The sequence below is a fragment of the Vicugna pacos genome, chromosome 7 (assembly GCF_048564905.1).
Source record: "Vicugna pacos chromosome 7, VicPac4, whole genome shotgun sequence".
Lineage (NCBI taxonomy): Eukaryota > Metazoa > Chordata > Mammalia > Artiodactyla > Camelidae > Vicugna > Vicugna pacos.
The window spans coordinates 80,291,545-80,302,983 of record NC_132993.1 but is presented as its reverse complement, the minus strand read 5'-3'; the positions used below and the strand labels follow the sequence as shown (position 1 = coordinate 80,302,983).

Genomic DNA, 11,439 nt, shown 5'->3' with positions numbered 1-11,439 from the left:
ACAAAGGAGTCAGAGCATACAATGGAGAAAAGAGAGTTTTTTCAGCAAGTGGTGGTGGAAAGACTGCAGAGATGCATGTAAAAATTAATGAAGTGAGAACACCCCCTTCACCATACACAAAATAAATTCAAAATGGCATAAAGACTTAAGTATAAGATAGGATACCATAAATCTCCTAGAAGAGAACATAGGCAAAACATTCTCTGACACAAATCACAGCAATGTTCTCTTAGGTCAGTATAACAAGGCACAAGAAATAAAAGCAAAAGTAAACAAATGGGACCTAATTAAACTTGTAAGCTTTTGCATAGCAAAGGAAACCATAAACAAAATGAAAAGACAACCTACTGACTGGGAGAAAGTATTTGCAAACGATGCAACTGACAAGCGCTTAATTTCCAGAATATACAAGCTCATACAACTCAATAACAAAAAAACAAACAACCGAATCCAAAAACGGCAGAAGACCTAAATAGACATTTCTCCAATGAAGACATAGAGATGGCCAATAGGCATATGAAAAGATGCTCAATATCACTAATTATCAGAGAAATGCAAATCAAAACTACAATGAGGTATCACCTCACACGAGTCAGACTGGCCATCATTCAAAAGTCCACAAAGAATAAATGCTGGAGAGGGTGTGGAGAAAAAGGAATAAAGGAACCCTCCTACATTGTTGGTGGGAATGTAATTTGGTGCAGCCATTACGGAAAACATGGAGATTCCTTAAAAAACTAAAAATAGACTTACCATATGATCCAGAAATCCCAGTCCTGGGCATATAACAAAAGGATGCTCTAATTTGAAAAGACACCTGTTCATAGAAGCACTATATATGATAGCCAAGATATGGAAGCAACCTAAATGTCCACTGACAGATGACTGAATGAAAAAGTTGTGGTACACACATGTAAACACACACACACACACACACACACACACACACACAGTGGAATACTACTCAGCCATAAAAATAATGCCATTTGCAGCAACATGGATGAACCTAGAGATTATCATACTAAGTGACATAAGTCAGACAGAGAAAGACAAATATCATACAATAACACTTCTATGTGGAATTAAAAAAGTGATATAAATAAACTTATTTACAAAACAGAAATAGACTTACACACAGAAACAAACCTATGGTTACCAAAGGGGAAAGTGAGGGAGGGGTAAATTGGGATTTAAGAGATTAGCAGATACAAACTACTATGTATAAAATAAACAAGTTTCTAAATTGGGATTTAAGAGATTAGCAGATACAAACTACTATATATAAAATAAACAAGTTATACAAGGAACTATATTCAATACCTTATAATAACCTATAATGAAAAAGAATATGTATATATGTATAATAAATCACTATGCTGTACACCAGAAACTAACACAACACTGAAAATCAACTATACTTCAATTAAAAAAATTACCAGTAACAAAGAATATAGGCTTATATTACATTTAATAGTGTTAATTATGAAGACATTTCAAACTTCTTTGAAGGATAACCTTACAAGTGAAGTAGAAACCAGTACAAATTTTGGTTAGCTTGTTAGGAAGCAAAATGCTCTAAGAAATGTTCTGAACATTATTTTCATTATTAAAGTGAGGATAATTTTTATAGTTGTTTGAGGTGCTGTAGGATGTCTACTGATATTCCCAGCTGTTTTACCAAACTGGCTGTCTGTTCTAAAATCCAAGTGAGGCTTGGGTTTTCAGAATGTGCATGCTCCTGTGAACTACAACATTCTAAAGATGAAGAATCTACCCTTGTAAGACTCTTGCTACAGTTTTTGTTAAACTCAGCATTATTTTCACAGAGTCTTTCGTCTTTGGCTTCATCAATCTTTTCCTCAGCTGGAGCTACATGACAAAGGTCCATATCCTGAATAGAGTCCAATAAATCTACAACATGGGGCTGTGAAGTGATTGATTTCAGATGTCTGAGTACACACTCTTCACACTGGCCAACTGCATCCAGAAGCTTATTTATTTTACTGATCAAAGCCGAACTATTATCATGAAGGTGACACCAGGAAAGCAAAGCACTGAACAAAAATATAAACAAGAGTTAAACAGGAAAAAAACCTAAACAAAGGCTTTTAAAATTTTTGATGCTAAGGCATACAGGTTTCTCTTCCAGATAACACCAAACAAAAATTATTAATAATAATGCAAGTCACAATCATGAAAGTAATGATAGCAAAACTAGCATTAAAAATAGAAGGGAATTATCTTTGAATAGGAATTAATCAACTAGACTTAATCACATAAACTGCTTATAATTCATAACCCCTCCTTCATAGTTCCACATCCACATTTCCTGGTTTTAGATATTCCCCTTATGACTGTGCAGCTTCTGTTGAAGAGGGAAACAACTCACAGAAAAGAAAGGTCAGAAAACTTAGTTTCTCCTTTAAGGACATCAACCAGCTTCTAAATTAGTGATTCTCAATTTTAGATGCACATTAGAATCACTGGGAGACTTTTAAACTTATCAAGGCCCAGGTCACACCCGAGACCAGTTAAATCAGCATCTCTGGGGCTATTATTTTTTAAAGCTTCCCGCCGATAACCAGGTGCAGCCAAGGCTGAAAACCATTGTTCTAACCCTGTAGCTGCTTGCCATCAAAATTGGTGATTATGAAAAAAAAGTTTTGAGACAACTTCTCTTTTCCAACTTTGTTATAGAGCAGACATTTTGCTGAGCTAACTAACAATTTTCCTGAAGGTCAGAATTCTTCTAGTCCTAATAAACATTTTTCTTTACTTTTGTATTATAGACAGTCCTTTTGTTTTTTGACATTTTGGATTGTTCAGATAATTATGTCATGAAATAATGGTTGTTGTGAAAAGTAATGATGTTTTTAAAAATGGAATCAATTGAGATAAGATTTAGCAATAAGCTTTCTAAGATTCTAAGAGTCATTTTTAACTTGATGTGAAGATGAACATGTGATCATCTTCCTACTGCAGTACACTGCAGATGCTGATTCCTGATGGTTGAATTTTCTAATACCTAAAATACAATGAATTTTTGTTCTGATACCTTTTGTTTTATACCTTTAAAAATCAGCAATTCTTTGAAGCATTTTATGTTTTTCTCTACAGGGGGCAGTTTAAAAGGTACAAAGCATCAAAGAGGATCAGCCTGTCATGCTCCTAGCTCCACGTGCCATTTGATCACTTGGCTCTGATACATGCCATTGTTGACATGGACTCTTCACAGATATTCGAAGTTCAGGACTAAAATAAATGGAATCATTTTTCTATTACCAGCTATAATTTTCATCATGTACTTCTGGTCTATGTGTCCGTTATATTGTGTTCTGCCACATGTGCAAGACTAAAAGTTTGACTCAAAACCTGGAGATCTTTTTAATAACTTTTAAATACAGATTGGTGATAGTTCAGGTAGCAAAAAATATACACATTCCTATCATTTCTTTGCAATGAAGACAAGACATGGCTCACTTATTAAAGTGGACAAACTTTTTACTTTTTGAAGGCAACATTATTCTATGCTCTGCAGCATTCTTTTGTGGATTTAACACTAGGGAAAGCACTTCTGTTTAAACAATTTATTTCTACATATTAGTCTTATAAAAGTCCTCTAGTAGTATTAAGGTTAAAATGATTCAGCATTTAAGTTTTCAAAATTACCTTAATGTTCCTCTGAGTTGTCCATAGTTTATGATGACTTCTGCACCTTCCTTATAACCTTGATTGAAGCCTTGTTGAAGAGTGACTGCTTTGCCAGCATCTATTCCATCTCTATAACCTTCCTAAAAATGAGAAAGTAATGAAGAATCGCAGCTGTAACTAATACCAAGTAAACCACTGTAGGTTCTTCTAGAAAAGTCGTAGAACCAATTTAGAAAACTGATGAAAACAGGTCTTTACTGTATTATTTACCATCATGGTTTAACACATGGTATAACCACACAACCAAAGTAGACTATGCTTCTAATAGAAAGTTTATTATTGGTTTATCCCGTTTTTGAAGTCCAGACTTATTGGGTACATTTTCAAACACTGATTCTATATAGTTTTAAAAAGCCTTGTGTTAGCAATAGCGCCACAAAAAGGAAACATGGAGAATTAGGTGTCTGGTCTCTTAGCAACTGGACTGGTGTGGGTTGATGAGGCAGGGCCCTAAGCAGGGTTACCATGGTCTTGGAAGTGAGGCAGGGAAAGTGAAAATTGGTTTAGCAAAAGGAAGATGAGAGGTCTGATTTTAGAAATTTTGCTTGATATCTAAATTCAAGTAAACAGCACGTTCTCTGTGGGCAGGTATTTTGCTCTGTCACAGCACTCAAAAGATGCTCAGTACTTACTGGGTCTAGCCTTAGCCTCAGGTAAAGCATTTCTGAAACTGACAACGTGGTTATTGTGTTAAGTAAATATTATTTCACTGAAATATTAAACAACGGCAGATTTAGTGGTAATTTAGTGGTTGGCAAGGGTATCAGGTGAAATGGACCTCACCTTGAACTAAGCTCTGACTGCACCACCTGGAAAACTGGGTGTATGATATTAAGCTGGGTCTCAATGAATAAATGGTGAGACGAATTACAAATGGATAATTCACAGCCAATAAATTTTAAAAAAATCCTATATGACTGAAAAATTGACACAACATTGTAAACTGACTATACTTCAATAAAAACAGATTTAAAAAATTAATATTCCTTTACCTAGCCGCCAGTATTCTATCTTAGCTTTCCCTTATTGCCCTTCGACAACATTCTTAAGCTCACTTTTTCCATATGAACTGATTAAGTCCATTCCTAACTTTATTCAAGCTCCCCACCTATTCAAGCAATCCATGTAAACTGCGCCAATGTCCTTTGACAGTCGTAATTAGTACAGTCACTCTATACGTTTCTCCTCCAACCCCTTCCCTGTGCTCCGCATCAAACTACAATCTCTTCAAAGCCCAGACAAAGTTTATTCTGGTCTGTCCCCGGCGTCTAAAGCACTCCGCGGGTGACTGAGGAATGTGTCCTATGGTGTTACACAATTTCAAGTAACCCGCTGCGAAACCCTGGAAGGATGCGGCCCGGACGGAGTGGCAAGGGGCAGGGAGGGCAGCGTCGGGCCACGCCGGGACCACTCCGGCCTCCGCTCTTAGGACCACGCTTCTTCACAATTTCGCGCTCCTCTTTCCACAACCCGCCACAGCAAGGGACCCCAGCCCCCTCCACGCAGCTTTACTTTGATTCGTCTCTGCATGTGGCTCCGCCATTCTCGCTGCACCAAGAGCGACTCGTCCGCTTCCTCGTCAAACACGTCCCCCTCCTCAGCAAGACCCCGGACCAAAGCAGAAGCTTGAACCCACGACATCACCGAGGCAACCACGGGGCCGCCGTGCGCCGGAAGCGCCGGCAACTCCTTCCGGTCTAAGGGGCGGGGCGAAGGCTGAGGGCCGGGGCTCGCGGGACGAATGCGCGTGCGCTTGGGTGTGCGCGGCGGCGGGACATTGGGAGGGGAATTGCAGGTGGGTCTCGGCTCTGGCCAGAGCTTTTCGCTCACTGGTGACTTGGAGGCTTCCTCACTTGACTCAGTGTGGGCGAGCGCTTGCTGTGGGCGAGGCGGACTCCTCCCGCGTGGGGCTGGTCCGACCTTGACCTCTGCGGAAGGCAGCGCCGACCCTCAGTGAAACACTGTCTGTTCCCGCCATGGTCTCTTCAGTGATCTGGGATTTGGAGACGCGCACGTTGGCGAAAGCTTTCGAGATAGTTGGGTTGAGGGACTCCGTCTGTTTTAGAACCTCCCTCAGTGCATTTAAGGGATTGACAGACCGCCTTTTTTTAATTGTTAGGAGCGTGGAGCAAAGGACAGTAAGATCAAAAGCTTAAATCCTGCAGCCACTGTGAGATCACTAAATATAGGTTACATTAGTATAAAGTGAAATACATTTCTTATTGATTCACAGTGTCCTTCACCGACTCCCAATGCCTCTCAAATGCTAGGAAAGCAGACCATTGCTCAGGGAGGATCGGGGCTTGTTTATCTATATGTAGTGAGCGCCAGCACTGTTCTGCCCCGTAGTAGATGTTGAAACAGATGTTAGTGAATGAATGGAGACTAGCAGTATTCCTGTTTTGCCCTTTGTTTGCCTGGTCATGTGGTAATGATTCATTTAGCTAGCATATTTTCTTGAATGCCTACCTTGTGCCAGGCACCGCTGTAGGCTTTTGGAATGCATAAGTGAACGACACAGACATAAGTCCCAGACCTGGTAGACTTTATATTCATATAGAATTGACAGAGGGTAAACAGTAAGCACTATATAAGTAAATTATAACAAACTGAGAGCCATAAGTATATGTGGGAGTGAGGGCGGGTCCGTGGTACACGTTATAATTTTAAGTGCTGAGGGAATTTTCTTTGCATTTTTTTGTATATATGAAAAAAATATGATATACCTCGTATGTAAAAAACATTTCATACGTCGCCACAAAAAAAAAACCTTAATAAGCTAAAAAGAGCGATATTTTTGGTGGGGGAATGTAATTAGTTTTATTGTCTTAATGGAGGCACTGAGGATTGAACCCAGGACCTCATGCATGCTAGGCAGGTGCTATACGGCTGAGCTATACTCCCCCCTACCAAGAACAGAGATTTTTACAGGTCATATTTTCTGATCATAATCCAACAAAATTGGTAATAATAAAAGTGGCCCCAGTAACTTTAACTATAAATATAATATTGGACATTAGAAACACCTTCCCAAATAACATTTAGATCAAAAAAGGAAATAAATATTAAAACAATATATTTAATGAAGAAAATAAGAATGTTTCCTACCAAAGAACTTGGTAACAAGTAAAACCTATCCTTAGAGGCAATTCTGTAGGCTTTGATGTCTTTATTATTAAAGAAGAAAGGAAAAAGAGACAAAGTAACTATATATCTTAATTAGAAACAATATGGTGGTAAGGGAAGCAATAAAGAAAACAATTGAAATTAATAAAATGGAAAACCCCCAAATTTGCAGAAGTAAATCCAAAAGCTGATTCTCTGAAAACACCAATAAAACATAATCCTCTTTTTACCCTGATTTTTTAAAAAAGAGGACAAAATTATATAAGATAGAAATGAGAATGGAGGTAATGATGGAAAAGAAAATTCAAATGTTATAAATTACTCAAAAAACTCAAGAGGAACACATTTGAAAACTTAGGAGACATGATTTCCTAATAAAATTGATGTAACAAGTAGAAAACATGAAGGGACTAATTATCATTGAAAATTGGAGATTAAATACCTACTCTAAAAAGTAGCATGGAGATGATAATTTCATGGTTAAATCTTTTAAGTCCTTTTTAATCTTTAAAGAATGATGGATAATTCAATATTATTTTTTTACTCTTCTAGGGCACAGAAAAAGAAACTCTCTAAATCATTTCATGAAGCCAGCTTTACTGTAACCTGATAAAGGTAATATGAAAAAAAAAAACAAAACCAAAACCCGAAGTTCAAGTTAGCTTAAAATATGTACTCAAAGGAGAATCTAGTACCTTATCAAAGGAATAATTCAAGAAGTTTTATTTCATGAAAGCAAAGTGTTGCAATATTAGGAAATCTATACTTTGTTGAATCAATGATTTAAAAGAGAAAAAACGAATATTGTCCTAATAAATGTGAAGTCACTTGAAAAATTTAAAAACATCATTCTTCCCAAAATAGAATAGAAAGAAATTACTAATTGATAATGAGTTTATAAAAAGGTACAACAGCAAGTAGCGTTCTAAACACTCAGATGTTAAGATATTTCCTTTACAGTAGGTTAAAGAGGTCATGGTGATCACCATTATTATTCAACATTCTTTTGGAGACCAGTGAATGCAAAAGAGAGATACAGTAATCAGTATAATATGTATGAATGTTGGATGATAAGAGATGAAATAAGGCTTTTTTTCTGTTTATATGATTGTACATCTAGAAAATCAAAGGACTTTGGTTAAAAACAACTGAATAAGGGAACTTGATATGGTCTCTGGATATAAGAAAAATAAACAGACCAATAGCCTATTTTCTATCAATACCCAACTAGAAAGGTAAATGAGATAAATATTCCACTTGCAGTCTATCACCAATGCCTCACAGAGGCGACCCCTGATCTGACTTCTATCACTTAAGATTAGTTTTGCCAGCTTTAGAACTTCATAAAAATGGAATCATATATGTCCTTTTATGTATTTGGCTTCTTTGACGCAACATAATGTTTTTGAGATTCATTCATGTGGTTGCATGTAAAGTAAGTTGGTCTTTTTTTATTGCTAAGTCCTCTTTTCATTGTATGGCTGTACCATGGTTTGTCCATTCAGTTGTTGTTGGACATGGGGATTATTTTCAGTTTTTGACTATTGTGAATAAAGCTGCTATGAACATTCTTATTATACAGGTCGTTTTGTGTACACATGTTTTCATTTCTTTTGAGTAAATGTCTAGAAGTGGATTTGTTGAGTCATTTGATAAGTATAAATTTAACTTTATAAGAAAGTGCCAAGCCTTTTTCCCAAGTGATTGTACCATTTTACACTCCCACCAGCATTGTATGTGAGTATTAGTTGCTCCACATCCTTTCTCTCACTTGCAATGTCAGTTTTTTTTTTCTTTCATTTTTTCAATTGAAGTATAGTTGATTTACAATGTTGTGTTACTTTCTGGTGTTCAGCATAGTGATTCAATTGTACATATATATATATTCTTTTTCATTATAGATTATTACAAGGTGTTGAACATAGTTCCCTGTGCTATACAGTGGGACCTAATTGTTTATCTGTTCTGTATACAGTAGTTTGTATCTGCTAACAGTCTTTTTAATAATAGCTGTTCTGATAGGTGTGTAGTGGAATCTTACTGTGGTTTTAATGTTCATTTTCCAGATGATTTATGACATAGAAAATCTGTTCATGTGCTTATTTGTCATTTGCATATTTTAAAAATGAAGTCTTTGCCCTTTTAAAAAGTCAGGTTGTCTTGTTATTGTATTTTAAAGTTTCTTCGTATATTCTGGCTATAAGTCCTCTGTCAGATACATAAATTGTAGATAAGTTCTTTGCATTAGTTGTATCCATCAGAGAGTTGTGGAGATAGGAGTTGATGGAGTTTTTGTTGGGAGAGGGAGCATAATGCCTGTGGAAGATAAAAAGAAGAGAAGCATGAATAGGCAGGGAAAACCACTATAGAGTTGTGCAGGTCTGATCCCTGTAAATAGGAAAGGGAAGGAGGAGGATGTGGGACTGGGCAGAGGGGGCTTCAGATTGGTATGCAGATCTTGCAGAGTCTTGGCCAACATAAAAGGGGGCTCTGGAGCAAAGGGCAAAGAGGAGTCCTGCATTAGGTTCACATGGCCAGGCCTTGGTACTGCTGCCATGCCCAGTATTATTGGCTGGGGGATGCCCTGGAGGAGGATAACCATGTCTGGAAATCTGAGGGGGATCCTGGAGGTACTACCAGCTGGAGGCTGACCGCTATTCTCCTTTGTCAAGAACATGATGATGGTCTTTCAAGGTCCTTTCAAGTGTGTGATTCTATTTTTTTTTCCAAAATAACTTTCCTTTTCTTTTTTAAATGAGCTGTAAATAACAGTGACATCTCCTGCATAAATTTTGGTGTCACAATGTGAACGTACTCAAAATATTTAGTAAACTTATCTTGCAGCGCTGTGTCTCTTACATAAATACTCTCTGATGAGGTCAACCTTTGGGATTCACTCTCTTCTTTTCTTGTTCTTCTGCTTATCGTGGATCCTTGTCTTTTCTTTCAGAGCCTTCAACAATTCTTTTTTATGTCCTTCCATTTCCCATCTCCTGCTAAGTTTCATTCTTTATCTCCGCCTTCCCACACTTTATTTGTGCCGTTTGCAAAGTGCTATTTTGCAGTCGGTATAATAATCTCTGAGAGGGCGCAGACCTTTTCTCAATTCCTCTTCAAAGTTCCTAGCACACTGGCTTTAATCATGAAGTCTCTGGCAACGAGCCAGCAGAACCCCAGATTTCTTTATGCCAAGGGAAATTGTTTTCCACATTTCCATGTCCCTTCTAAACTTCCATACATTCTGTGAACCTCTGGGGTATCTAGTGACTAAGTCTTTGGGTGCTGTCTTTTAATTGTTTATCTCAGGTTTTCTCTAAGGCTGTAAAATATGTATTGGAATAATAAAATTGCTGCTAGTGGTGAAAACAACAGGAGAGCATTCAGAATACAGCTTCTAAAGAGAAGGCCTTAGAATAAGGACAGTAGTTAACAGGTAGACCCCGGGCACAGTTGCCACCTTTATTTTAAAGTGTGTCTATAGGAGACCCAATTATAATATAGCTGTCAAAGGTAAGAGGGAAATTGTGAGTCCAATATAGAATGTTTGTTGGCTATTTGAAAGGATGAGGTAGAATGTCAGACAGGAAGCCTGATTGATCTTTCTAATGGCCTACTGATGGACAGCTCTGTCTGGTAGCATTTAAGCATGTTTAAGTCCATCTAATGTAAAAAAAAAAATCATTCCTCAACTCCAAGCTCTCCTCTAGCTATTGCTCAATGTGTCTCTTTCCCTTTACAACTAAACTTCTTGAAAGAGTCAGTGTCTCCACTTCCGCTCCTCTCACTTGTCAACCCCCTGCAATCTGGCTTCCAACCCCACTACTTTATTTGTAATGGGAGTCAGGGGGTGGGAGCAATTTCCGCAATATTTTTGCTGATGACTCGCAAATCTTTGCCTCTAGCCAAGTGATCTCTGTACATCAGTTTCATGTATCTAACTGTCTACAGGGTATCTCCACTTAGATTTACCATATGGGTTTTAATATATCACATCTGAATTTATCCTTTTTTTTTCTTTCAGTGCTCTTCCTCCTCTTATGTTCTCTAGCTCCTTGCAGCTCAAACTGTGGTGCAGACACTGGCAGCATCAGCATCACGTTGGCATTTGTTAGAAATGTGGAGCTCCTGGTCCCATCCCAGACCTTGAGTCAGAATCTGCATCTTCAGGTGATTCACATTCACAGTCAGGTTTGAACAGCACTGCAGTTCATTGAATGGTCCCCACATCAGCTCGTTCTCTGTATCCTAAATATTTCACATTTTCCCATTTTTTTCCCACTGCCCCTTCCCTGGTTCAGGCTACCGTCCTGCTTTACCTGAATATTTTAACAGCTGCCTCACATCCTCTCTCCCTTCCAGTCCATTTCCCCAGCTCAGCTGGAGCAGTATTTCTAAAGCAAAATCTGATAGGGCCATCCCTTGCTTAATTTTCTTCAATACTTTCTGATTACTCTCAAGATAAAGTCCAAATGCCTTTACTTGCTTAAAAATACCATGTGTGATCTTGCCCCTGATGACCTTTCTGGCCTCACTTCTTATCACCTTCACTTGCACACATCAATTTTTAGGCCTTTGCCACATTATATTTTCCTCTGCCTAGAA

The 11,439-nt window shown here is 37.8% G+C and overlaps 1 protein-coding gene and 1 long non-coding RNA gene across 5 annotated transcripts in view; one reads left to right on the top strand and one right to left on the bottom strand.

Moving 5' to 3' along the window:
• Positions 1–1,451: 1,451 nt before the first annotated feature.
• YAE1 (YAE1 maturation factor of ABCE1) lies at positions 1,452–5,415 on the bottom strand. The gene is made up of 3 exons (XM_006198528.2): positions 5,224–5,415; positions 3,670–3,791; positions 1,452–2,054 (listed from the first exon to the last, which is right to left on the bottom strand). The coding sequence occupies exons 1-3, from the start codon at positions 5,350–5,352 to the stop codon at positions 1,625–1,627; spliced, it is 681 nt and encodes a 226-aa protein (XP_006198590.1). The 5' UTR covers positions 5,353–5,415; the 3' UTR covers positions 1,452–1,624.
• Positions 5,416–5,450: 35 nt separating this feature from the next.
• LOC116281343 (uncharacterized) overlaps positions 5,451–11,439 on the top strand; it is a 133,588-nt gene continuing 127,599 nt past the window's right edge. For 3 of the 4 annotated variants that reach the window (XR_012074745.1, XR_012074743.1, XR_012074746.1), the window contains exons 1-2: positions 5,451–5,506; positions 7,390–7,452. This is a non-coding gene — a long non-coding RNA (uncharacterized lncRNA). Of the gene's footprint in view, positions 5,507–7,389; positions 7,453–10,858; positions 11,005–11,439 lie in introns of all 4 variants that reach the window. The other variant, XR_012074744.1, reaches the window with a different exon arrangement.

Excerpts from the sequence above, each read along its gene's own strand:
- YAE1 (XM_006198528.2), bottom strand. The coding sequence starts at position 5,352 with ATGTCGTGGGTTCAAGCTTCTGCTTTGGTCCGGGGTCTTGCTGAGGAG. Across the intron at positions 3,792-5,223 it reads ACATGCAGAGACGAATCAAA|GAAGGTTATAGAGATGGAAT; the intron begins GTAAAGCTGCGT and ends TCTCATTTTTAG. Across the intron at positions 2,055-3,669 it reads CAACTCAGAGGAACATTAAG|TGCTTTGCTTTCCTGGTGTC; the intron begins GTAATTTTGAAA and ends ATTTTTGTTCAG.